A 22,829-nucleotide genomic window follows, 5' to 3' on the forward strand; every position below is an offset into this window, starting at 1 on the left:
GTGCTTTTTGCCGGTGAGACTTGATTGCAGCTTGCGTATGACCAACAGATGGCATAGGTGTTCTTCCTAAAAATGGGCAGAACCAAAGAAAAGGGCATGGAAAGCGTGAAAATGCGAAACTTAGGATTGTATTGAACAATTGCTTATTACATGATATACGATTAGATACTACATCCCTTTAAAATTCAAACCCAAAATATCTATAAATGGGGAAGGACTTCCAACCCAAAGCTGTTTAGTAGTAGAAAACGTAACTATGCCTCCTTCTCGCTAGATTACACTGTTCATGAATTTGAGGAATTATGGAAATGAGACAAATCATTCGATCGAATCAGATTACGACAAAATGCCAAAGACATGCTTCCATGCAAGAAGTGCCAATCTTGTTCACTGCCGGCGATGATAAAAGCGGACGTTTACTTGGAGGGGTGGATTTATGGAAGGACGAATGTTTGTGGTACTCAACATTTCTGGAAAAATAATTCAAACATTAGGTTTCATGCACTATACAAAGAATGGCATGATAATTGGGTGGGAGAGTAAGTGATAGTAAATAGTAGTAGATAGGGGAGACAACTTTTGAACAGAGAGAAAAGGATACTGCCAGAAATTATAAGAGACTGTACACGTGTTTAATAGCAGTTGCTTTCGGAATCTTAAGTCAACCGACCAGGATGCAATTCATGCGAAAACCGTTATACGCAGTCATGAAATGAGAACGCATTTGTTTAGCTTCTTTCACTTCTTCGCATGGGTTTTACTGTTGGGGAAACAAGCACGTCTCTTCACTAATAACTTCCAGTTTCACGCCGCTATTAGTTGACAGGTACAATCGTTTTTCCAGCCAACTACACGGCAACTGTCTTTCGATGACTCCTACTGTGAAGGTCCACCTCCGCTTGGTCCAGCTAATCCACTTGCACCTGATGGTAAAAAAAAAAAAGGAAAACGAATTTACTAACTGCTGTTTGCTCTTGCCTTCATCATATGCTGGAACAGACGTTTTGACACTGAATATTACGCTATTTCCGATTCTTTGCGAGAATGAAAATGACGTTAATATACGTTGCAAGGAACATGTGTATTGACGGCCACTGATACACTTGAACGTGAAAGTGAATGAAATGACAATGTATAGAAAGTGAAAATAAAAAAAATCTAATAAAAAAAAGTTAAGGAGCATGACCTAAGAACTGCGCAAGGAGATGGGGAGAAGAGGATGAAAGAAGGGACCAAATCAAAGATACACCTCCAGACAAATGGCGTTCCCTTGCAAGATATTTGTCATTTCCACTCTCGTTAGATTAGATAAAGGGCAAATGGGATGATGATTTGGTTGGATAACAAAAAAGAGGGGGTGGGAGATGGTGGCTGCCCCACATGTTTTGTTGAACTTGTAAGTAGAGCTGTCAACAGAAACAAGTGCGGGCAGGGACTATGAACGTAGCGAAAGAGGATAATAGTGGAAGGGTTTCGTAGCTGGACTGAACATTTTATTTTTGTTTGTCATTATTCCCCTCGCAGTCTCCCTCCCTTAACCGGTGGATTTCAATGGTTTACTCACCGCCTCCTACCGACGTTCCAGGTGGTAAGAGTGTCGGAGAGGTTGACAAACTGGCCAATCGATTCTGTTCTTTCACAATGGGGTCTATGTACGATTCAAAAAGAAGTGTTATATGAAATTGCCAACCATTTCAAGTTCTACTGAGTTCACCATACTAATGTTAAAACTTTTACACTTAAGCTCCTTGATTTTGAACCTAACGACTTAACAACTTCCAAGACTACAAGTAGACGACTGTACTCAATACTTACAAAAGTAAGGGTGATCCATGGCTTCACGAGCCGTGAGCCTCTCCTGGTGATCATACCGTAAAAGTTTGTCCAAAAAGTCCAAGGCTTCAGGGGAAACCAAGTGCTGATTTTCACTGTGTACGAAGCGTTCCCACCTTTTGCGTGAATGCCTAAAAAAGAAAAAATGAATGAAAGCAAAGAAGCTGGTTGATGAAACCCGAAAAAGTATTACCTGCCGAGGATATCATTGAACCGTGGATCTAGTTCAATCTGATACTTGTCAAGATACTCAAAAAGTTCTTCTGTACCCAGAACTTTGGCGATGCGGACCAACTGGTCGTAGTTATCATGACCGTGGAAGAATGGCTCCTTGCGAAATATCATTGAAGCCAACATGCAGCCAAGTGACCACATGTCAAGGGAATAATCGTACATTTGATAGTCCACCAACAATTCTGGTCCTATAAGAAGAATACCGACAAATCGTTAATGTAAAGATAACCTTCACGAATAGAAATGGGCAACCTTTGAAATATCTTGAAGCAACTCGGACGTTGTATTCTTGACCGGGATGATAAAACTCTGCCAGACCCCAATCGATGAGCCGAAGCTTACGATTTTCGTGGTCAATCATAACGTTGTGAGGTTTGACGTCCCGATGCATAATGCCCATACTGTGGCAGTAATCCAGAGCTTTTAACAACTCGTAAAGATAGAACCGAATGTCATAATCCGTTAATGTCTGGTAGAGTAACTTGAAATCCGTGTTGTTGACATGTTCGAAGATCAACGCCGGAGTTCGCGACACGGGGTCTTTAACCACTGCTTGAAGTGTGATAATGTTGGTTCCACCACGTAAATTTTCCAAGATTTTAATTTCGCGTTTAATTTTCTTCTTTTTGACAGGCTAGTAAGGAATAATAAGAGCTTTCAATTAATAAAGATAATCATACAATTGAGAGTTTCAGTAACACCATTACCTTAAGGATTTTGACAACACATTTTTCGTTGGTAACAACATTGATGGCTTCAAAGACTTCACTATATTTTCCTCTTCCTAATTTTCTCACAAGTTGATAATCATCTTGTTCCCTGCATCAAAGAAAAAGAGTTATTTTATTCTGTTACTTTGTTGAAATCTAACAACTAATGAAGCTAAAAACTTACCCCCATTCAATGACATGGGATTCATAGTCCCAATATTCTCTTGCTCTATGCAAATTCACATCTGCATAAACTCTAGCTTGACTGGCTAAAGGCATGGTGAAAAAAGTAGAGCTGCTTGGTTCACACCTTCCCTGCTTAAAGGCACCTAATTTGGAAAATGAACTCTGTAGTGCATGGAAGTAACACCACACACAGGTATCCAATTAGCACCCATTTGCCTTATTCCTCTATAATCACACACACACACTTCATTCAAACAACCTTCCCTTTTTAGAAATCAAACTTCATCATATTTTAGCCAAGCACAGTCTTTGGGCCATCAACAAAGGATCTGACCGGTTCGTTTGGACGAAAGTTGACCGCCAGCATGAGGCTGGCGGCTATTCTCTCTCGCTCTCTCGTCTCATAGTACTTTGGCATTTTGTTACCTGCAAGATGGAAGGTGTTTGAAATAAGTCGGCTGTTGTTTGGCGGTGGACTAAATTTAATGGCTCGGCTGGCTAACCAAGATGTACATCGAGAAACCGTTGCGTGGATTACAATGTCAACGACCACAACCAACGGCAAAGGGAAACTTATTCGACGGGCGGAAAATAGCGAACAAGAATACCTTCTTGTTCCCAACGCAGCGGACGCTCCCAGCTCCTCCAGTAAGAGAAGTTGCATGGTCTAATACGAAGTATGTTCAAAAGCCGCCAGATGACTATGATTTATCCAATAAAACAAAAATCACCGAAAACGCATTTCACGAACTAGCTAGGTGAATTCATCATTCTATTTAAACATAATTTTTTTCAAAACATAGTTTATTTATCTACGGTGTCATAAAGTGGCCGTAGTTTAACTTGGGATGTGAAATTTGTTGTGGAATTCAAAGAAGGGAAAGAGCCATCTTTCGGCAATTTATTCACATCAGAAAGCGCGTGAGGACTAAAAAAATGGCCACCGACTGTACGGCTACTATCTAGTCAATAATTATTATCTCTCCCTCTTTAGCCCTTACCCCCGCCTTATGGGTTTGATGGCGCCCAGACCGCATTGCTTATGGCACCCGTTTTTTGCAGACTTCTCTCAATTTTCCTGATCATACCGTAGATTTCTTGAAAATTAACCTAACGTCAAAAATTTCTTACCTTTGTGGTTCGAACTGAAGTAAAATAGACTGGATCAAATTTTAATTTTATTACGAAAACTAACATGGGAAATCGGAAGTGAGATTTGGCGGCAAACACTACTGTGTTTCAAAAGCAGAATTCTTTCGTTCATTGTTCGTCGAATATAAATTCTTAAAGCCATTATGTTGCATGGCTTTAATGGCAAAATTTTCAAGCACAGAACAACGAAGAAATAGAACACGTACGACAAGTGTATTGATGGAGGACTTTAATCCCTCCTTTTTTTTACAAGTATTCTATTTCAATAGAACACCCAGGTTTCTTGCCATGTGCAAAGGGATTATAACGTCTGGAGCCTTGCCCTGCGTCTGCAGTACAGAGAACGCAAAGGAATCGAAAAGGCTTGATATTGTCATCAATTAAAAAACGAAAAAGCTTTGAAAAATGAAGCACATTTGCACAATTCATGCTCAACGTTTGGTCGATTTGAAGTGTTCTCAGATCCATTTGACTGGTTCGATTACAGGAAAAGAAGCTTGCCACTTATTGATTTCTCATCGAAATCAATTACTTTGTAATCCCCTTCAGCAGCATCAACAAAAAATATGCGTTCTCTATTATCCGGAACAAACGTATGGCGATCATAACCTTTTCCAAGATCTAGCTCAGTTTGGTTTGATATCTTCGTCATCCAAAATATTTACACAAACAGCTACCATAGAAGATATACGTCAAGGTATCGCTTTTACTCTTTCTGCTCGCCTCATTACTGACTGGAATCCGGTTGGAAAATGGCTGATACACAAAAATCAGCGGAATTTCCTAGACATGGATGACGAAAGTGACACCTTTCAAGCAGTCAAATTTGAAATCCGATTAACAGGTAAACAGCAAAGAATTACTTGATTCAAAATAATTAAAAGTAACCGGTTTGATAAAGATGGTCGTGATAGCGTGGAAGTTTGGGCCCATGGCGGAGAACTCAAACTGTATCCGATTACTCCCCACGATTTAGTTCTGAAGTCCGATGAACTTATCCATTTCAAGGAAAATCCCAACGCTGTGATTTATTTTCAGACCAACCCTCATCACCGATTTTTCTATTTGCCAAAGTTATACCCAGATATGTTCACCGATTTTTATTTTTCATCCAAATAATTTATTTTTGATTTAATTAGAATAAGAGTCGGTACCCTAATGTCTATATCACGCCAACTGCCTGATTTCTCACCCTTTAAGGATTATGCAGAACTCTGTAGTTATTGGAAGCAGCAGGTAGGCAATGTTTTTTTCTTGTTGATTCCATTAGAAGGAAAATCATTCCCTTTTTCTGATATAATTAGTATGGGTATGTGTTGCCGGAAACCTCTACAGGAATTGTTTACTTTAATGTGGCATTCACAAACACAGCATCGCCTTGTATCATCTATACGTACCCTTCATGTTGTGTTTTTCTTGAGCCACCGTTACCACTTGAAACATCCAGAAAAATGTCTCTATCCGTGGTCCGGCAATTCTGGAGCTACTTGGAACCGATCCTCTCATGCTTTCCTGGACAAACGACACCCAATCCCTGGCTGATCGATTCATTTTCCAGAATCCCGTTACAAGAACAATTCGCAGAAGATCTTGAAAAGGAAATAAAAAATAAAGCTCTTTTGCGGTCCGAAAAACAGATCCATGGCATTTCGAAATACTTTCGGCAGCCTTCGATTGATCGTTTTATGTGGAAAGAAAAAAAAAAACAAAATCAAGAGAAAAAATCCAAGTTACAAAAAACGTCGGGTACTCAACGAGCCAAAAATACTACCATTACACAATACTTTTCCGCGCAAAACCCTAACGTGAAGATCCGCAGAACGGCCAACAAAGTTACATTTAATGTATGAAGCTCTCTTTTTCTAATTGCCAAGTTTCATTGTCAAATCAATTGGTATTATATACTAAATGGACTCATTTTTCTGCAGCCTGTTTAGTACAGCGTACCAAACTTGACTTCAACGGAGCCAAACGCCAACGATCTTAAGAGGGATAGTTAAGCCGTCGACAATTCCCATCCAAAGATGCTCTTAAGAAATCATAGAAGCAAGTGTTGTCGGGGTTCATTTTCAGTACCTCAGAAAAATAAAAAAAATAACAAGATTTTTTTTCTTAAATACAGTTTTCTTTCTCCCTTTTTTTTCCTTGTGTAAATGATTCTCTGACTATGAAGTGTCATTCCGTCGTAACAACAAACTGCCATTGGGAGCGTAGATGTAAATACTTAATAAGCACTTCATTTCTTAACTCGTTTTTTGCCAAAATTCATTCTTTTCTTGAAATCTGTCCTATGTTGTCTGAATTTTCGTCGTATGTCATCACGTTGCTTATCAAATTCAGCCTTACGTGTCTCGTAAAACACCTGCATTTGCTCAGTGGATGCTGGTTTAATATACCCCCACTGTGTAAGATAGTTAATGGAAAGTGTGGTACCTATGTTATGGTAAAATGAAACGTCTTAGTTTTTTTTGTACCTTAACAAGCTGTTACATAATTTACCTCCAATAGTTACAGCATATCGAGCAGGACTGGCAACTTTGTACAGGGCATAGGTAAGAGCATAATAGCCCACACTTGAAGTTCTAAGTGGGCTTATTATTTTTTCACTGATTCCTAAACTTTCCAGTAACTGCACCACATCTAGTCCACTGAAATATATTGATTTAATAACATAATAAAAAACAACAAAACAGATTTCTTTTACTTCTTAACTGCAAAGTAGAATCCACCTGCCCAGACTGCAGAGGTAGCAACGTGTACAGGGATTAGGACATACCAGTAATCCTTGTACATTTGTTTGAATTTTTGGAAGAGAGAAACTTTAGTTGGCGGAGGGCAACTAGAACTTTCTTGTTTCTGTATTTTTTGCTGCAGTTCATCACTGTTATCTTTTTCTTGTTTAGGTTGGTTAACCTGTGTATTGTAAATTGTTGAGATGTGTAGAGATTTTACAAAAGAATAGGGCTTTCGTGAGTAGCACCGGCTGCAAGTATCAGACATATAAAGATCACATGAAGGTCTTTGTATCACCGGAAATTTGACAACTACCGATGTAAGCATAGGATGTGGACGCAGCATATAAGAAGAACTCAGACTTCGAGTAACTAACGCAGACATCTTAAAGAATAATATTTATTCCTTTTTATATGCTCACGTACGTACACCTGCATTTAGTTTTCAAAGACGGTTAAAAGCAGACGAATTTGCGATAGCCATGGCAACGAATTAAAGAATAATGTTTAAAATAAAACCATCTTGACATTTTACAATAATGTGAAATAACAGTTGCTTAGTTGAAAAAATTATCCTTGTACAATTAATTATCAATTTATGTCACAGAAATATTTGCCCCTGCTAGACTTCTTAATTCTACGTCAATAAAACCGCATGTTGCCATTTATTATGGTGAAGTATTTTCAAGTGTGACTCAAAAGAAATATTCAAATTAATTGGTTTATTGTGTTACAAATATTGGTGGCGGGTTTAGATAAAAAAAAAGAATAATGTGACTGCAAAAAAGGGTCAGCTGTTTCTTGTCTGCGGGGAAGTTTATATAGGTTCTCACGTCACTATGTCGTCTACTAGTCTACCACCATTCGGTTTTCTAGACGGTTGTACGTGTAAAAGAGGCACGTCTCTATCAGCTCTCTTGTTGTTTGGTAGTTCTTTATCACGTTGCTCTATTGAATTGCAGTTAAATTGTTTTTGGAGTAAGTGTTTTAGTTATCGACCGTTAACGAGGAAGGGAGAGAGAAATGCCGCGTATCGACAACGACGTCAAGCTCGATTTCAAAGATGTCCTCCTACGTCCGAAACGCAGCACCCTCAAAAGTCGGGCAGATGTAAATATTGTTCATATTATTGTTACTATGTCGATGTACTAAAAACTACAGGGAATTATAGCTGAATTTCATTACCTTCCCACTCTATTGGTACCCTTCAAACCAACTATTTCCTCTTATTAAGGGCGTGCCTGTAAATCGGTAAACAGCACGTGCTTTTTTCCGGTTCAATGGCCTAAAATACGTAATTTTTTTTTTACCAACATCAGCACTAGCACTAAGGCGCTAGTTATGAATATTGACTTTAATTTATGTTTATAACCTCCATGTAGGTTGATTTGTTTCGTGAAATCAAATTTCGCAATTCGAAACAAACAATCCGTGGGATCCCCATCATAGCTTCCAATATGGATACGGTTGGAACCTTCGAGATGGCTTCTGCTCTTGCTAAGGTGATAAGAAAATATGTGGGAAGTCGTGTTAGTTACTTCCCGTTGGTTTTCCTCGTGCTATTTCCGTTATATTTTCAGTGGCTTGGTAAATAAGGTTCGTACGGCTTTGTCTTCGACGGGGGGGGGGGGGGGGGGGTAAGATGCCATCTTTTGTCTCTTCGCTCATCTAACCTTATTTTTTCTTCTTGAATATTCATATTTTTACGACAGCATGGTCTGTTAACTGTGATACACAAGCACTATCAAGTTGAGGACTGGATCAGTTTTATTCAAAAGGTAATATAAGTTTTTGTATTTTAGTAAATCACGTTATCAAACCGATTTCGAATTTCCGTCTATAGAATAAAGATATAGCAGGATTTGTTGCGGCTTCTTCAGGTTCTGGTAAAGGCGATTTCGATAAACTATCCAAAATACTCAACGCTGTCCCCGAAGTGCGTTTCGTCTGCCTTGATGTAGCTAATGGTTATTCGGAGCATTTCGTAGAGTTTGTACGTAGCGTCCGCGAAGCATTTCCTCAACATGTTATTATGGTATTGTTTTTTTTTTTTTTTGAGGGTTTGTCAGTGAATTTGGAGTTTCTGGAATTTTTCTTCCTCTATGCAGGCAGGCAATGTTGTCACGGGAGAAATGGTTGAAGAACTGATTCTTTCAGGCGCAGACATCATCAAAGTTGGAATCGGTCCTGGCTCTGTTTGCACAACTCGTAAGAAGACTGGTGTTGGCTATCCTCAGATCAGTGCCGTCATTGAATGCGCCGATGCGGCTCATGGGCTGGGGGGACACATTATTTCGGTCAGGAAGCGTCTGATAATTGCACAAGTAAATTTTCTTAACCGTGTAAGTTTACGTTATAGGATGGAGGATGTACTTGTCCGGGTGATGTAGCTAAAGCATTTGGTGCTGGAGCAGATTTCGTCATGTTAGGGGGAATGCTCTCGGGCCATGATCAATCAGGTGGAGACGTGATCGAACGAGATGGGAAAAAATATAAACTTTTCTATGGGATGTCATCCGCGACAGCCATGAATAAGCATGTTGGTGGTGTCTCCGAATATAGGTAAGAAATTATTCAAAAAAATATCTCGTGCTTTATTGTAATCAAGTTTTTTTTTATTGCATTGATAGGGCTTCAGAAGGAAAGACTGTCGAAGTTCCCTATCGCGGTAATGTGGAAGCAACTATATCGGATATTTTGGGTGGGTTACGATCCGCCTGCACGTATACGGGAGCTGCACGTCTGAAAGAATTACCGAAACGGACAACCTTCATTCGAGTCACACAGCAAACGAACGAAATTTTTAGCGCATTTTCTTCGGGTGATTGAATATGGTAATTAAACCCTACTGAATCTTCGGCAGTGTTAAGCAATATAGCTATCAAGGTTTTGTGTGCCCAATGTGTTTCTTAATACACACTTTCAACTATTTTGAACCAAACTTCTGAGAAAGTATGCCTATGCCAAGCATAGTTATTTAATCAAATTTCACATAACAGTAATACAAAATTCTGAACTCTCATGTCTCAACCAAGTCTTGGCTTCTTCTCTGGTGGTGGTTTATGACCCTGAGGTTCTGTTTTAACTTCAACTTTAACTTCAACCTTGGCATTATCTTCAACTGATATTCTTTGTTCTGGCAGTTGAGTGTTAGATGCAGGAAAAGGAGTACTTTTAAGCGGGAATTTCTTGGCAAGATCAGCTAATAATATATTAACTCTATGCCTTTGGAATGCTGAGCTACTTTCCTCTTTGGCTTTTTCTTTTGAACTCTTTTTCTGTGCCTTTTTGTTTTCATCTTCCAAATCTTTAGATTCAGTTTCTTTAAACTCCCACCAATAACCTACAACATAAGTTACAAGAAAATTCTAAAATTCCCTCACTAAATAGAATTAATACCTTTGCTTGGATGATATCTTGAATATGTTCGAGCCTCATCAAAAGCCCCTTGCAGATGATTAACTGTTGTAGACTAGAAGCAAAAGAAAGGAAATATAGATGAAATTAAGCTGATAATGTAAATTTTCTTACAATGCGAGAATTGATAACAGATCCAAGATCTGGAGCCTGATAAACAACTCCAGCAATGATGTAGAAATCTGCAAGTGGTGTTACAGCTGAGACAGAATGTCGATGCTGCTTTCTAATAACATACAAAATTGGTTCTTGTACATGAAGCAGCATATACTCAAGCCCTGTTAGGTTACTATGCATAAAACAATGTTGAAGATTAAATGCAAGAATTTAATAAAACATGAAAATTAAGGGTACCTGAGATGTTCCATGTTGAGACGTTGCATTTTGACTATCTCATTGTTACAGGTGCGATCATAGAAAGGGTTTGTGGTAGACTGAAAATAGTCCATTACATTGGTGGGATTAAGTATGGGTATCCAAGCAGAATCATGCCAAGAAATCCATAATAAATTATCTAAAAATGTACGAAATAATTGTTATTCCAATTATCCTTTTAAAATTGTAGAATTAAATTTGCTAGCGGATTTCGTTTTCAACCTTTCGAATCACCCATGTTGATACAAAGTTTTCTGTTTGAATAGCGCAAGGTAGAAGAAAATAGACAAACCGGCTGAAGGAACTGAAAATGAAAATGTAAACACAAGTTTACGAATGTTTATTGAAAAAATCAGGCCTGGCGTAATAACGAAAATGAAATACTTGATGCAGAGTCTTGAAGAGCCATCTGGGTCAGCGCCAATCGTCATAATTCAATAACTTGCCACTATGGCGCTGAAAGTAGGCAGTAGATGTTTTTACAGGTTTGAGTGGTATTCAAACGATTCGGCAAGAAAGGTTTTGTTAACCTGCCTTGTTGATTTCCCGCCTTTAGATTGGCATATAAATCTACCTAATACTGGCTAAAAATCCAAATCAACAGCATCTTTTCTTCGAATGATTTAGTTTTTAATATATGGAAGACTATTGCTAGCTTTACAGTTAGGCGGTAATAACCCCCCTTCTTCGTCACTTTCTGGAAACACATAAGTTTTATGCCAGGTTTTCAACCGTTAATAGCACCTATTCTGTCACTCAGAGTGTAGGCTGTTCACCAGTCATTAGCATATTACAGGCTCTTTAACACTGACAATTTTGATCTACAAAATTTTCATCTTTATAGTTCTAAACATCATGGATAAACCAGGTGTGAAAAGATTGGCTTTATCAAGAAGCCGGGTTCCATCAAATAGGTAAATTTAATTTGTAGTTATGTTTATGTGACAACTTAACATTCTTGTTCTTTTTTGTGTTTTTTTGTTTTTGTAAATTTTTCCAATAACCCAAGTTCTACTCCAAGTGGAATATCCAGACGAGGCACTTCCACCCCAACTGGAAGCTCTAATAAAAATAGAAGTTGTAACTATTCACCAATAACCAACTTAGACTTTTCAAAATCATCAGCAGGATCAATTGATAAACCAGAACCTAAACTTCTTAAACCTCTTGGTGGGTATCCATAATTACAAATTTTACGTAAATTTTTTTGCATCATCTCCTAAGGCATGTTGGTGACTAGAAAATGTTTTATAGGGCCTTCATTTCCACAAAGCTCAACAGAAAAAAAGTCTCTTTCAAAACCAAAACTTTCTACTGAAGAGCAATCTACACTGCTGTACATGACCTATCAACAACAACATTTTCTAAATAATCAACTTGAAGAATCTAAAGAAAGTGTGTTGGCAGACTGCAAGGTTAGCAGGAAAAACAATCAATTATAATTTTCCATAAAAACCTCAATCTATTTGAGAAATTCAAACAGCATTTGGTTAAACTTTACACTGTTTGTATAATGGATTTAGAAACAGGTAGAAGATGTGTGGCATTTGATTAAGATGAAGGAAAGTAAAATCACCCAAATAAAGGAAAGAATGGAATTGGAAAAAATGCGTTTGCAGTTAACTTCTCATGTGAAGGAAATACAGCCAGTTGTGAAGCAAACAGCAGGTAAAAAGAAAAAAAAATTATTTTCTGGGAATGTGAATTTAAGTATTTGCTTACATTTATGGAAAGACGTACTTGACGTTGTAACCCCCAAAGTCGAAGAGCTAGCGCAAGGATTGGACACATATCGGCATCAAATCAAATTGGTTGAGATTAATGAATTTAAAAATGAAGATGCGGATGAATTGGTCCGTTCATTTGAAATGAATGCCATTCTTTGCAAAAAAATTGAAACGGAAAAGCTGCACGAAGTTATGAAAACGGCCCACATTGTGTCAGAGGTTGACAGGAAAACTTCAAGCCAAATCAAGATTATGGAAGAGTATGCTTTGTGCTTTCATTAATTTACTACCCCCCCCTCCCTTTTTTTCCTCCTACTTAACAAGAATTATTCTTAGGGTTCAACGTATGAACTTCCAAACGATAACGCGACTCGGACAAGAAATTACCCTGAGCGAAGGAAAAAAGGATTACAAGAAACTATGCGATCTTGATGTGTGAACTTGCACCTACAGTTGCAAAATGGGGAAGATTCGTCAAAAAAAATCCGTCAGAAAAAAACCTACACGTTGTTTTTTTTCGTCCTTATTAGGTATTTGTTTTAGTATTTTAATTTTGATAATAAAGGCTAATTCGATACGGTCCAGCATGCCAATTCGACATGTTTTTATTGTTGGCATTGGTGGTAAAGGACCTGCCGAGGTGAAGGTTTTACCGAGGGCTATCTGTATGCTTTGCGACAGTCGTGATTTTGTGCAAAAAAGACAAAAAAGAAACTTACCGTCGTTTCTAATCACCATGTTAATAGCTTTTTATAATGAAGCAAACACGATGTATGTTTTATTTTAATGTGTAAGCAGCGTAGATATTTTAGTAAGGTACAAACAGTACAACATTTTGAGTTTGTTTTGTTTAAAAACAATTAGATTGAAAAACTTTACGCAATAAGAAGAAATTCCCAATTTTCTTACGCAAATGATGCAACAGATGGGTTGCAAACAAGGAACCGTTGATAAAATATGCAAAAGAACCAGTTGCCTATGATGACATCATTGGCTTAAAAATGGCTGTAACGACCAAGATAGGCTTTACAATTTGGACAGGCATGATGAACATTCATGCACTCGGGGATGCAGCATGGAATAAGGCAACAACCTAGCCAACATCTGAAAGTGGAAAACAAAACTTTGTTAACAAATTATAATTTTAAAATAGTACATCTCATATAGTAAACCATTGTACCCAAAAAGAACAAGAAGTCCTCCTGAGAGCCAGGCAATGAGACCAGGTTCAGTTCGTACAGCAGTGTCCACTTCAGCATGACAGTGAGGACACACCTACAAGCAAACGATAATGCCAACAAAACTATTACGATGTCTTAAATGCAACCATCAGATTAAATTACTGTATGTGTAGATCCTGGTCCAACAGGTATTACAGTAGTCACAATGATAGGTTGCTGGCTGGTTACATCTATGTGAAGGACAAGTTTGTAAGGAAATTTAAAAAAATCATCTGTAAAATATGAACAGCCTTAGGAACATCAAATGCTTGAAAAGTACTTACTGTGATGAGGAGTGAAGGAGCTGGATGGGTTGACTCCACCTACAGCTTCCAAGTAGCTAGGAGGGGCAGCTGGTGGGGGTCCTTGTTTACTCATCTTTGAAATAGAATAATGGTCATTTTTTTTAGTTAGATTATCAACTCAAGAATGTGTATGCTTCATGCAAGAATAATATCGAACAAACAATTTTAGGGTACCTTAGTAAGTCATACAGGTTATGTCGAGTAAGGTTCGCAACTCTTTACTCCAGATGTTGAACAGCTGTTATTGAAGCCCCGCCCTTCCAAAAATTTTGGAAAAACCTGCTAATTCACGGAAAGAGGTCAGTGGAAAACCTTATATAGGGTACGTTTGACTTGACCTATATAGCAAATTCTATGATTCAGAAGGAGCCAAAACAATAAACGCATTATTTATGGAACAAAAAATATTAAGCCATTGCTGGGTACCCTCAACGCTTTGCGTTTGTTTCATTTGTTTACGTATCGACGACTTCAGACGTTAACACATTCGAGAGCGTGTTGCCAATTTTGACATCATGTCCTTATGGAAAAGTTCCATAAAACGATGATGGCCAACGAGCCAATCATCGAACTTAGAATCAAAATTTGTCGTTGTTTCACTTCCAACGAATAATCCGTTTTGATTGTAATACTGGAGCATAGACAACAATTTTGTCAGTATTTTGACATTTATAGGGTATAAATGATCCATTTCAGGTGAAAAATGAAATGTCTTTTGGATGCAACAAGTGTTAAAGGTAAGAAAAAAACATTGACACAATCAAATTATATTCCATTTGTTGAAACATTGGCGTTTTATCAGTTTTGGCGAGAGCGATACATTGTTTAGCTAAAATAGGCGATGAGTTACATATAGAACCGACCGAAAATGGGTTAACTTTGAAAACTGTCAATGCCTCCAAATCTGCCTATTCAGCTTTTAATTTTCATTTACCGTTCTTCCTGGACTTTTATCATATAAGTGAAAACACTGTTCAGGCTGATTCTGATGAGGATACTGTAATTAAATGTAAACTTCCCATGAAGGTATAGTCAAAATATTGCAGTAACAAGCGTATAATTTTTATCCCTGAATATGTGTTTTTTTGTCATTTGTCCTCTTAGTCTATCCTGTCTGTGTTTCGGTCAATTGGAAGTTTGGAGAAATCAGTTGAAACTTGTAACATAACGTTACCACTTCTGGAAGCATTATTAATCATTGAGTTCAAGTGCAAACATGGTATCATTAAGCACTTTAACTTGCGGTACTTTGAATGTGAAAGTGTTGAAGTAAGTTTTCTGGTTTATTCTTTAAATTTAAAAAAAAAAAATAACTTTACTTTATCCTAGGCAGAATTTTGTAAGAGTGGCTATGCCAGCAAATTCTCCTGCACATCACGCTTTTACAATGAAACCCTTCTAAGCTTTCATTCAAGCACTCAAGAAGTTACCTGGTTAGCATAACAAGTATACATTGATCATGAAAAAAGCATAATTTGTTTCTCATATTTATTAGGTCTCTTGCAATGGATCAAGTTCATTTGAGCAACCACATTGATGATGAACTAGATCCATCTAAATGTGTACGTACTGAAGTCACATTAGCCAAAGATGAATTTGTTGATTTCAATGTCGCCCTTTGTACTCAAGTTACCTTTTGTTTGAAAGAATTGCGGGCTATCTTAGCGTTCGCAGAAGCGTTAAAATTAGACCTTGATTGTCGTATGGAAGGCGCTGGACAGTACGAAAAATATATTGTATCTTAATGTACGAATTCTTTAAGCTTCTTTTTTAGGCCTGTTCTGTTTAGCTTGGAAAAGGCAGACTTGTATTCAGCTGATTTCCTTTTGGCAACTTTAACACCTGTTTTGGATTCTACTGCCACCAGTTCTCGAACTACCAACAACCAAAGGAAAAATGACGCCTCGACACAAAGCAATTTATCGAAGCACTCGTCACCTGTACCCATCCTAAGAGATAAAGCTGGTACGAAATGGAGAAGCTGTTGCACAAATACGGTTTTCGGCATGTGTTTTATAACCTATTCAATATTGCTAGATTCCAGGACTGTTTCTTGTGCAAATTTGCAAACTACTCTAATGCTAAACGTCCCTGAGAGCCCGTGTCACACTTCTCGTCTAAACAGTTTATCCTTAATTGAGCCTCAGCTATTTCCTGCGATGGACGACAATTTGGATCTTGAAATACAGCCGCCCCCACCCAAGAGAGCCCGTGCTCGCTACATATTCCAAAATTGCCTAAAAGCTACACAAGAAGCTAGGGAAGGGCCATGTGAAGTATTTGCGCCCGATTCAGAAGGGGATGATTAACCAGAAGAAAAGCCACTTGTTTTGTATGTGCATTTTGTACATTTTCATAATATTTTTCTTCTCTCTAGGTTAACTAGGTGGCCTTTTATGTCGGAGTTTTGTAACAACTGTGTGTTGCTCACAAACGTTAAACGCGATTGATGTTGTTCTGTTCAGCTTCTTTATGTATTCTTGCCACAGTTGCCATAGTTAAGTCATTTTTTATTGAGTAGCATGGATCGAAAATCTGCGTTGCTCTTTTGAGAACCAAGGGGTGGCGGTGGTGGCGGCATCGTCGAAGACTTCACCTGGCGGAGAATGGAGTTGGGAACAAAGGACAGTTGCGTTTTTCTTTCTCTTGTACCTCCACCCAAAGATAGTTCTTCTCTGTCTGTGGTTTTCTTATCGTGACGCGGGGGCGGATTACTCAGTGCAACGGTTAACACTCTATCCTGGAACGTAGTTCCATCCGTCTTATTCATAGCCATTGTAGCCGAAACTTCGTCTTCAAACTCAACGTACGCTATGCCTTTTGAAACCCCAGTCCGAAAGGTGGCTAACCGAACGTCTTTAACAATTCCAAATTTTGAGAAAAGAGTTTCTAAGTCCTCTTTAGTCGTAGTGGAAGCCAACCCTGTGAAAACGAGGTGGAATGTCTCACATTAGAAGACGGAAAAGGTTTGCAACGCCATGTAATTTACCTTTTACAAATAGCTTTTTCTTTTCTAAAGTTGACTGGTATTTGAAAACAGGATGCTTCAATGCTGAATCAGGTTCCGAAGGCGAAATAAACATCGGTCTTCCCTTCAATGGCTCACGATCCCGCTTCAACGCTTCTTTTACCTCGTCCTTTAACACCAAAAAATTATGGCACGGTATTTGATTAAATAATTTACGGAAAACTTACTGATGAAGAGAATTCAACATAACAAAATCCCTTGCTACGTTGCTTATAATCCCGAACCAGGCGTATGTCAGTTATGGTACCCGAAGAACTCATGGTTTCACGTATATCTTCCTCGGAAATATTAAAGTCCAGATTGCTCAAGAAGACTGTGTTGGCATGACGACACGGATCGGTGATCGGTTTAGGAATTGTTATGGGCTTCGCCGGTTGCGAAGCATTTGTGCGAGTTTCGGTTGCGTTTCTCGTGTCCGACTTGGTAGTCGAAGTGCTATTGTGCCCGAGTTTTGCTTTTTTAGGAGGGATGGATACGGGTTCGTTATTTTCTTCGGTTTTGCCTCGTTTCCGGCCTTTAACTGTATCCAAATCCTTAACAATTGCACTTTCCCTTTCTTTCTTTACTTTCTCCATTCGCGCATCACATCTAACGGATGAAAAAAAAAAAACATTATAACTGTCCATTGACAAAACGAATCATCGGAAACCTGAGTTGAGCGTTGTCCATCGTTTGTAGATCCCCTTCTTCTCGTTCAAATTGTAACCATTGCTTCACGATTAGCTCAGGCCAATCCAACGACGTGACTGCATTTATACTTTTAATGAAGAGTTTTCGGACTTCAGTGGCATCACTAGCATATGCTCTACAAGGGAAAAGGGAGTTGAAGAACAATTGACATTTCTTGGTAAGGAAAATTTTATTATTATTTTTACCTTTCGAACTGAATTCGAGCCAACCACCATTGAGCTGATTTGCCATGTCCTTGACTCATTATCTGCCCCCACAGCTCACGAGCTTTAGTCATGTTGTTAAGTTTTTTCGCTTCAAGATACGCCCAATATTGCAACAATATGCATTCAGGATCACCTTCGATGCCATAACCTGCCAAAACAATTACGCTTTACCCATTTTTCGCACTTGCGGTACACTGATTTAACACAGCTTACTCTGGTGTAAATGTTCAGTCGCTCGTGTGAAAGCTTCTCGCAGTTGGACGGTATGTTCACTGTCATCCCATTTGCCTTTACGGACAAGATATTCAATGAATCCCAGCCACACAGCCAACAAATCTGCCGCCGAAGCCATTCCAGCAGCAAACGCATTTTGCACTAATCCTGAGAATTAACCAGAAATGAAACAAAAAACTAAAGTTATGTGATTAACAACAATACCTACCCGAAATGAAACTGTCTTCCTTTTCATAGCGTTCGGCAGCAAAAATATAACTAGCCCATATGGGACCATTCCATGGACAATTGCGAACTGCTCTTCGAAAAACTGCAAAAGTTGTCTCCGCAGTTTTAAATTGACGATCGATATACTTGCAATAATCCATCCAGAAGGCATCATACAGTGGTAACTCGGCTACCACACGCTCGAAAAGTGCTTGAATGCGTGCGGGATCTTTAATTTCTTTCATCTCAAGATCCAAATAAGTACGGTAAACGGCAGCTTTGTCATTGTTTTCAACAGCAATAAGAAGGGTGTCTTCCAAAGGTGACATTTTTTCCAGTTGTGATTTTGCTTTTTCGTATGAAGCTTTCACGTGCGTTTCGACTTTCTGATCCAAAATGTCGAGCCACTCATTATACTCTTTCCAAGTTCGTTCCTGTAAAATTAACATGGATAGTAACGGCGTACCCATAAAGCAATTTTTATTTTACCATGTCAAGCAACGGTACTGAGAGTTGTCGGTTGAAGAGATGGGTGATTTTTTTTGATTGATTTATGTTTTCAGTTTCGGTTTTCCCTTTGGTTGACTGATATATGGCCATTTCAAAATCACGATAGGAATCCCATAGTAAACCTCCCTTTACGACGTGCAAACCTCCATGACGAACGGCCTCTTCCATGACTTTTCTAATTTTTTCCAATGCTTCAGCACCTCCAATATCCATGCCAGCTAAACAAAACTGGATGTATTCCACCCAGATATCAATGCCTGTAAAAAAAAATTTAAAAGATTATGAATAGAAAAAGGTATTTTGTGTTGTTTGATGAATTTGTAGAAAGTATTTTTGTTGTTGGTTACTCAAGTAATCCTCTGTTGCCCTGTGAAAGAGTGATTCAACTTTTTTTTTATCTTCATCCAATAATGAGAGTTTAGCTTCATCTCGTAGCCATTCTAGCCATAGTTCTGAAATGCAACACCAGAAAACCTTAAGAATTTCAATGGCTTCTAAACTGAAAGCAAATTTTGCTTATACCTTCTGTCAAGGGATAAATTGCATGCATATTTTCTCTGGCATGCTGTAATTGATCAAGTTCTCCAAGTTTTCTCAGACAACTAATGAGTTCTACATGAGTGTTGTATGTATTTGGAGATTTTGCAAGCTACAATAAAATTATGTAAACAAAAAGCATGTATAGGATCAACATAGAATGGAGGAGAAAGAAAGACATACCTCCTTCCGTAACTCGACAACCCTTCTTTCTAACGCGTAATGTTCTTCCCTTTCTTTTTCTGAATCATCAGTGTCAGAACTTTCTGATCCTTCTGCATTGCTATCATTGTCTTCAAAACCTATTTTCTCGTTATCGCAGTTATCTTTGAGATCCTGCTGAATCTCCATTTGTGAAAACTAAGTTTAAAAAAAACTCTGCCGTATCTCGGGAACTCTGGGAAGAATGTTTATCGTTTAACCGGCAAACGGATTTCAAAGGCTACAAAACAACGAAGAGCAGTAGAACAGTATAAAACATCGATATTCGTAACTCACGCATCAATCTAGCGGTAAGCAAAGGAAGCTTGAGAACAGAAGACGACCACTTTTTAGGGCCTACCCTAATTTTAGAAATCACCTGAACAGAATTAAAAAAGAATAAAGAAAACGTGTTTTTTTGCGTTTCATTAACCTATACGTTGAGCTCAAGTGACTGATAAATAATCGTATTCTGTGGTTCTGAATTTTCTGGTAGTTCAGGCAAATGGAACGTATGAAAAATTTCAAATCTTACGATTGGACTTCGAATCTGTCGGCAATGTATAGGAATCATAGCCATGCAGATATTACTTTAATCTGCGAGGGTGAAAAAATCTTGGTTCACCGCTCCGTCCTTGCTTCGCTTAGTCCGCTATTTAGTCAGCTATTAATGGGTTGTGACTCTTCCGTTGAACAAGTAATTTTTCTTGAAGGTTTTAGGTAAAAATTATCCTTTAGATATATTTGTTTCTCGAAACACCTCAAAGTAAACTGCTAACTTTAAACAGATATGCTGTTATGGTTTGCTTAGTCAATTTCCTTTACAATGGGATTGCTGAGGGTTCATCAGATGACTTAGTGACAGTTTCAAAGTATGCTAAAGAACTGCAAGTGAAAGGCCTAGTAAATTCAGGCCCCAGTACCCAGCCGTTTCAATTGGAACTATTAGAAAAAAGGAAGGTGGAGGAACAACTTCAGAAGCTACAATCTGATGATTCTGATTCTGATTCAAGCTCAGAGGAGGATGAAGACCTTCAGATTGTCTTTGAAAAGAATATCCAAGAATCATTCCCTGTAAAGAAAAGTGAAACAGCTGAAACTAGTGACAAAAACTACCCTTCAGAACCTGTCTCTAAAAGAAAAAGAAGTATCTCACAAAGCTGTGCAACTGCACGTATTGAAAAAAAGAAAGTTTTGGCACCAATCCTAGGTAAAAACAAAATTTATCATACATTCTACAGAAAATTTTCGATTCGTATGATTATCAAATACTGAATGTTTCGTAGGTGCAACTGAAATATCTTCAAAGTCAACTCTACCGAATAAAGTTATCAAATGCTCTATTTGTAGAGAAATATTTGTGACCAAAGCCGATCTTAAAATCCATCTTGGAAATCAGCATTCAGAACAGCTTACATGCGGCATTTGCTCAATATTATTTTCATCGCGAGTTACTTTAAAAAGACATTTAAAGAAACATATATCATCACTGAATGGACTTCTTGGGTCGCTAAGTACCGCCCACTGCCCAGCGTGATATAATTTAAATGTCGAATCATTTCTCTCTTTCTTGCTTTCGTGTAATGGAACTATTATTTTTTAAATTGTAAATCCCCGTTTGCATCGCGTTTACTTGACAAAAAAAAAAGAAAGAAAAACTGTTGGTCAGCCAAAGTACTCTATTTTAAATCTTTTATTAGAAACGTAAAAAAATGAAATCTAAATAAATGTGAAAAAGTTATTCATATTGGTAAGTGATCATATTATGGCATCTATGTCCTGCAACAGCCCGACAGTGACTATGTTTACACTTCCCGCCTCCCCTAGTTTACCAGGTTAAGTTGTTATCAACGGTTTGGACACTCAAGGACAGGAAAAAGGTTTTTAGTTTTTCACAACCTTCTATTCCTCGTTTGTTTCTTGTTTAACAAATGGCCCAGAGATATTTTGAAGGGGTGGCCCATGCCAATTTGTACGCGAAATTTCGCCCTAGTCCGCCGCAAAATCTTGGAAATGAAATAATTGGTTATCTTAAAAAGAAGGTGTTTCATTCTGAAGTTCTGAATACAATTATTTTAATATGATTGTAATGATCCCCAACGTGGAGAGTTAACGTTTTTCTTGTTTGCAGTACACTGGAGACTTGAACCTCTGTTTGGACGTCGGATGTGGAAATGGGCAAAGTAGTAATATTTTCTCGCCGTACTTTCAAAAGGTGATTGCCACAGATGCAAGTCCTGCTCAAGTTGAAGTTGCAAATTCTATGAATCATCCAACAAACATCACCTTTGTGTAAATATTCTATGTTAACTGGGGAATGAAATGCATAGATATACTGAATAAAATTGTATCTAGGGTTGGTGTTGCTGAACAATTGCCAGTTAAAGATGGATCAGCACAAATTGTTACTGCCAGCCAAGCCTGCCACTGGTTTGATCTAGCCTCGTTTTTTAAGGAAACTAAAAGAGTTTTGTGTCCAGGTGGTATTGTTGCTCTATCAGGATATACCTTTCCTAAGTTTTTACATCCCACAAAAGCAGATGATTTAGAGAAGGCCTTTGATTTGGTATATCATCCAATGCCCTTGCATTGCTAAATAACTTGATTGATTTTTGCATTATTGAAATCCTTTGTGTGCTGTGTTGTTCAAGCTGTATCATAAAAGGACTGGCTCATTTTGGGGGAAAGGCCGTGAGCTTGTAGATAATGAGTATTCTGATATAGCACTACCCTTTAAGGATTTCACAAGGTAATGTTCTTATCTGTAGAAAAATATGTTACTTTTTCCGAAACTGTGAAAAAATAAAGACCTGTGACTTAGGGAGGAATTCTGGACTGACCCAATCACCACTACTATGTCAGAATTTGTTGGCTACATTACTACTTGGTCTGGTTTTCAAAACTATTGCAAAGTTCACGGACTAAAAGCAGGAGAAGAAATCCTGGAAGAATTTACATCAAGGTACCACTTCCATGATTCTCTTATTTACTGAATTGCCGATACCAACAACTCCTGTTTGTCATCTTGGCACCAGCTGCCTGAAAGCGTTCGAAAACTACGAGGAAAACGCGCAGCTTTTAATTACACGAAAATACTTTCTTTTGATGGGTCGAGTTTAAACGATAACATGGATAATAAAGACCATACGAATTGTAAAATTTCGAACAGCAAAAATACACTAATTATATTCTACAGCATAACACATTTTCATCAACCCTAAGTCGACCAGAAATTGAATGAATCTTTATTGTGCGACGTAGAATTTACACGTGGTGAGCTTATATCCACCTTTTGATAGCCACTTTGTCATTGTGTCAATGTGCA

At 38.1% G+C, this 22,829-nt stretch overlaps 11 protein-coding genes across 14 annotated transcripts; 6 read left to right on the forward strand and 5 right to left on the reverse strand.

Annotated features, from left to right (window-relative positions):
• Positions 1–112: 112 nt before the first annotated feature.
• On the reverse strand, positions 113–3,657 carry LOC130690549 (casein kinase II subunit alpha). Of its 2 annotated transcripts, none has more exons than XM_059495842.1 (8): positions 3,572–3,657; positions 2,962–3,106; positions 2,775–2,886; positions 2,320–2,701; positions 2,027–2,255; positions 1,816–1,964; positions 1,565–1,648; positions 113–923 (listed from the first exon to the last, which is right to left on the reverse strand). In XM_059495842.1, exons 2-8 carry the CDS (start codon positions 3,054–3,056, stop codon positions 877–879), a joined length of 1,098 nt encoding a protein of 365 aa, XP_059351825.1. In that variant the 5' UTR covers positions 3,057–3,106; positions 3,572–3,657; the 3' UTR covers positions 113–876. The 2 variants fall into 2 exon arrangements, with proteins under 2 accessions (XP_059351825.1, XP_057369549.1); XM_057513566.1 differs by having other exon boundaries at positions 3,390–3,642.
• Positions 3,658–3,815: 158 nt separating this feature from the next.
• On the forward strand, positions 3,816–6,185 carry LOC130690554 (uncharacterized). Its single transcript, XM_057513571.2, has 5 exons — positions 3,816–4,959; positions 5,017–5,188; positions 5,255–5,351; positions 5,420–5,959; positions 6,044–6,185. Exons 1-5 carry the CDS (start codon positions 4,521–4,523, stop codon positions 6,050–6,052), a joined length of 1,257 nt encoding a protein of 418 aa, XP_057369554.1. The 5' UTR covers positions 3,816–4,520; the 3' UTR covers positions 6,053–6,185.
• Positions 6,186–6,337: 152 nt separating this feature from the next.
• Positions 6,338–7,272, reverse strand: LOC130690584 (uncharacterized protein C18orf19 homolog A-like). Its single transcript, XM_057513611.2, has 3 exons — positions 6,820–7,272; positions 6,615–6,763; positions 6,338–6,548 (listed from the first exon to the last, which is right to left on the reverse strand). The coding sequence occupies exons 1-3, from the start codon at positions 7,230–7,232 to the stop codon at positions 6,352–6,354; spliced, it is 759 nt and encodes a 252-aa protein (XP_057369594.1). The 5' UTR covers positions 7,233–7,272; the 3' UTR covers positions 6,338–6,351.
• Positions 7,273–7,695: 423 nt separating this feature from the next.
• On the forward strand, positions 7,696–9,737 carry LOC130690561 (GMP reductase 2-like). Its single transcript, XM_057513583.2, has 7 exons — positions 7,696–7,957; positions 8,230–8,349; positions 8,560–8,625; positions 8,691–8,882; positions 8,956–9,144; positions 9,207–9,409; positions 9,478–9,737. Exons 1-7 carry the CDS (start codon positions 7,871–7,873, stop codon positions 9,674–9,676), a joined length of 1,056 nt encoding a protein of 351 aa, XP_057369566.1. The 5' UTR covers positions 7,696–7,870; the 3' UTR covers positions 9,677–9,737.
• LOC130690585 (mediator of RNA polymerase II transcription subunit 6-like) lies at positions 8,684–10,962 on the reverse strand. The gene is made up of 5 exons (XM_057513612.2): positions 10,862–10,962; positions 10,619–10,778; positions 10,379–10,553; positions 10,247–10,319; positions 8,684–10,190 (listed from the first exon to the last, which is right to left on the reverse strand). The coding sequence occupies exons 1-5, from the start codon at positions 10,875–10,877 to the stop codon at positions 9,874–9,876; spliced, it is 741 nt and encodes a 246-aa protein (XP_057369595.1). The 5' UTR covers positions 10,878–10,962; the 3' UTR covers positions 8,684–9,873.
• A 214-nt stretch (positions 10,963–11,176) lies between these two features.
• Positions 11,177–12,948, forward strand: LOC130690573 (uncharacterized). The gene is made up of 6 exons (XM_057513598.2): positions 11,177–11,553; positions 11,649–11,809; positions 11,894–12,054; positions 12,163–12,307; positions 12,374–12,626; positions 12,703–12,948. Exons 1-6 carry the CDS (start codon positions 11,495–11,497, stop codon positions 12,803–12,805), a joined length of 882 nt encoding a protein of 293 aa, XP_057369581.1. The 5' UTR covers positions 11,177–11,494; the 3' UTR covers positions 12,806–12,948.
• Positions 12,949–13,138: 190 nt separating this feature from the next.
• LOC130690599 (LITAF domain-containing protein-like) lies at positions 13,139–14,190 on the reverse strand. Of its 2 annotated transcripts, none has more exons than XM_057513626.2 (5): positions 14,066–14,190; positions 13,871–13,964; positions 13,710–13,777; positions 13,547–13,641; positions 13,139–13,470 (listed from the first exon to the last, which is right to left on the reverse strand). In XM_057513626.2, the coding sequence occupies exons 2-5, from the start codon at positions 13,962–13,964 to the stop codon at positions 13,362–13,364; spliced, it is 366 nt and encodes a 121-aa protein (XP_057369609.1). In that variant the 5' UTR covers positions 14,066–14,190; the 3' UTR covers positions 13,139–13,361. The 2 variants fall into 2 exon arrangements, with proteins under 2 accessions (XP_057369609.1, XP_059351832.1); XM_059495849.1 differs by having other exon boundaries at positions 13,871–13,995; positions 14,071–14,105.
• Positions 14,191–14,339: 149 nt separating this feature from the next.
• Positions 14,340–17,755, forward strand: LOC130690553 (cell cycle checkpoint control protein RAD9A-like). Of its 2 annotated transcripts, XM_057513570.2 has the most exons (7): positions 14,361–14,628; positions 14,694–14,917; positions 14,996–15,160; positions 15,221–15,324; positions 15,387–15,611; positions 15,666–15,856; positions 15,929–17,755. In XM_057513570.2, the coding sequence occupies exons 1-7, from the start codon at positions 14,595–14,597 to the stop codon at positions 16,198–16,200; spliced, it is 1,215 nt and encodes a 404-aa protein (XP_057369553.1). In that variant the 5' UTR covers positions 14,361–14,594; the 3' UTR covers positions 16,201–17,755. The 2 variants fall into 2 exon arrangements, with proteins under 2 accessions (XP_057369552.1, XP_057369553.1); XM_057513569.2 differs by having other exon boundaries at positions 14,340–14,628; positions 15,666–17,755.
• LOC130690523 (squamous cell carcinoma antigen recognized by T-cells 3-like) lies at positions 16,386–19,849 on the reverse strand. Its single transcript, XM_057513522.2, has 11 exons — positions 19,487–19,849; positions 19,289–19,415; positions 19,114–19,218; positions 18,746–19,023; positions 18,258–18,690; positions 18,029–18,196; positions 17,795–17,963; positions 17,569–17,724; positions 17,087–17,507; positions 16,881–17,028; positions 16,386–16,813 (listed from the first exon to the last, which is right to left on the reverse strand). The coding sequence occupies exons 1-11, from the start codon at positions 19,652–19,654 to the stop codon at positions 16,395–16,397; spliced, it is 2,592 nt and encodes an 863-aa protein (XP_057369505.1). The 5' UTR covers positions 19,655–19,849; the 3' UTR covers positions 16,386–16,394.
• A 46-nt stretch (positions 19,850–19,895) lies between these two features.
• Positions 19,896–21,070, forward strand: LOC130690572 (modifier of mdg4-like). The gene is made up of 3 exons (XM_057513597.2): positions 19,896–20,224; positions 20,293–20,714; positions 20,791–21,070. The coding sequence occupies exons 1-3, from the start codon at positions 20,010–20,012 to the stop codon at positions 21,039–21,041; spliced, it is 888 nt and encodes a 295-aa protein (XP_057369580.1). The 5' UTR covers positions 19,896–20,009; the 3' UTR covers positions 21,042–21,070.
• A 146-nt stretch (positions 21,071–21,216) lies between these two features.
• LOC130690581 (putative methyltransferase DDB_G0268948) lies at positions 21,217–22,694 on the forward strand. The gene is made up of 6 exons (XM_057513608.2): positions 21,217–21,546; positions 21,636–21,796; positions 21,860–22,070; positions 22,156–22,253; positions 22,326–22,466; positions 22,540–22,694. The coding sequence occupies exons 1-6, from the start codon at positions 21,436–21,438 to the stop codon at positions 22,622–22,624; spliced, it is 807 nt and encodes a 268-aa protein (XP_057369591.1). The 5' UTR covers positions 21,217–21,435; the 3' UTR covers positions 22,625–22,694.
• The last annotated feature ends 135 nt before the right edge of the window (positions 22,695–22,829 follow it).

Source organism: Daphnia carinata, chromosome 6 (assembly GCF_022539665.2).
Source record: "Daphnia carinata strain CSIRO-1 chromosome 6, CSIRO_AGI_Dcar_HiC_V3, whole genome shotgun sequence".
NCBI classification, from domain to species: Eukaryota; Metazoa; Arthropoda; class Branchiopoda; order Diplostraca; family Daphniidae; genus Daphnia; species Daphnia carinata.

Coding starts and splice junctions, on each gene's coding strand:
- LOC130690585 (XM_057513612.2), bottom strand. Junction 10,554..10,618: donor CTCAACATGGAACATCTCAG/GTACCCTTAATT, acceptor TTTTATGCATAG/TAACCTAACAGGGCTTGAGT. Junction 10,191..10,246: donor AAGATATCATCCAAGCAAAG/GTATTAATTCTA, acceptor CTTATGTTGTAG/GTTATTGGTGGGAGTTTAAA.
- LOC130690599 (XM_059495849.1), bottom strand. Junction 13,778..13,870: donor CTCCTTCACTCCTCATCACA/GTAAGTACTTTT, acceptor TCCTTCACATAG/ATGTAACCAGCCAGCAACCT. Junction 13,642..13,709: donor GACCAGGATCTACACATACA/GTAATTTAATCT, acceptor GTTTGCTTGTAG/GTGTGTCCTCACTGTCATGC.
- LOC130690581 (XM_057513608.2), top strand. CDS start 21,436: ATGGCCCAGAGATATTTTGAAGGGGTGGCCCATGCCAATTTGTACGCG. Junction 21,797..21,859: donor CCAACAAACATCACCTTTGT/GTAAATATTCTA, acceptor AATTGTATCTAG/GGTTGGTGTTGCTGAACAAT. Junction 22,254..22,325: donor CCCTTTAAGGATTTCACAAG/GTAATGTTCTTA, acceptor CCTGTGACTTAG/GGAGGAATTCTGGACTGACC.
- LOC130690554 (XM_057513571.2), top strand. CDS start 4,521: ATGAAGCACATTTGCACAATTCATGCTCAACGTTTGGTCGATTTGAAG. Junction 4,960..5,016: donor ATTTGAAATCCGATTAACAG/GTAAACAGCAAA, acceptor GGTTTGATAAAG/ATGGTCGTGATAGCGTGGAA. Junction 5,352..5,419: donor GTAGTTATTGGAAGCAGCAG/GTAGGCAATGTT, acceptor TGATATAATTAG/TATGGGTATGTGTTGCCGGA.
- LOC130690553 (XM_057513569.2), top strand. CDS start 14,595: ATGAAATGTCTTTTGGATGCAACAAGTGTTAAAG. Junction 14,629..14,693: donor GGATGCAACAAGTGTTAAAG/GTAAGAAAAAAA, acceptor GCGTTTTATCAG/TTTTGGCGAGAGCGATACAT. Junction 14,918..14,995: donor AATGTAAACTTCCCATGAAG/GTATAGTCAAAA, acceptor TTGTCCTCTTAG/TCTATCCTGTCTGTGTTTCG.
- LOC130690561 (XM_057513583.2), top strand. CDS start 7,871: ATGCCGCGTATCGACAACGACGTCAAGCTCGATTTCAAAGATGTCCTC. Junction 8,350..8,559: donor TGGCTTCTGCTCTTGCTAAG/GTGATAAGAAAA, acceptor TTTTTACGACAG/CATGGTCTGTTAACTGTGAT. Junction 9,410..9,477: donor GGTGGTGTCTCCGAATATAG/GTAAGAAATTAT, acceptor TTGCATTGATAG/GGCTTCAGAAGGAAAGACTG.
- LOC130690584 (XM_057513611.2), bottom strand. CDS start 7,232: ATGTCTGCGTTAGTTACTCGAAGTCTGAGTTCTTCTTATATGCTGCGT. Junction 6,764..6,819: donor TTCTACTTTGCAGTTAAGAA/GTAAAAGAAATC, acceptor AATATATTTCAG/TGGACTAGATGTGGTGCAGT. Junction 6,549..6,614: donor ATATGCTGTAACTATTGGAG/GTAAATTATGTA, acceptor ACCATAACATAG/GTACCACACTTTCCATTAAC.
- LOC130690549 (XM_057513566.1), bottom strand. CDS start 3,627: ATGCAACTTCTCTTACTGGAGGAGCTGGGAGCGTCCGCTGCGTTGGGA. Junction 3,107..3,389: donor AAACACCTTCCATCTTGCAG/GTAACAAAATGC, acceptor TTTCCAAATTAG/GTGCCTTTAAGCAGGGAAGG. Junction 2,702..2,774: donor GTGTTGTCAAAATCCTTAAG/GTAATGGTGTTA, acceptor ATTCCTTACTAG/CCTGTCAAAAAGAAGAAAAT.
- LOC130690523 (XM_057513522.2), bottom strand. CDS start 19,654: ATGGAGATTCAGCAGGATCTCAAAGATAACTGCGATAACGAGAAAATA. Junction 17,725..17,794: donor GCTCGAATTCAGTTCGAAAG/GTAAAAATAATA, acceptor TTTCCCTTGTAG/AGCATATGCTAGTGATGCCA. Junction 17,508..17,568: donor ATGGACAACGCTCAACTCAG/GTTTCCGATGAT, acceptor TTCATCCGTTAG/ATGTGATGCGCGAATGGAGA.
- LOC130690573 (XM_057513598.2), top strand. CDS start 11,495: ATGGATAAACCAGGTGTGAAAAGATTGGCTTTATCAAGAAGCCGGGTT. Junction 11,810..11,893: donor TAAACTTCTTAAACCTCTTG/GTGGGTATCCAT, acceptor AATGTTTTATAG/GGCCTTCATTTCCACAAAGC. Junction 12,627..12,702: donor CAAATCAAGATTATGGAAGA/GTATGCTTTGTG, acceptor AATTATTCTTAG/GGTTCAACGTATGAACTTCC.
- LOC130690572 (XM_057513597.2), top strand. CDS start 20,010: ATGGAACGTATGAAAAATTTCAAATCTTACGATTGGACTTCGAATCTG. Junction 20,225..20,292: donor ATTTTTCTTGAAGGTTTTAG/GTAAAAATTATC, acceptor AACTTTAAACAG/ATATGCTGTTATGGTTTGCT. Junction 20,715..20,790: donor AGTTTTGGCACCAATCCTAG/GTAAAAACAAAA, acceptor AATGTTTCGTAG/GTGCAACTGAAATATCTTCA.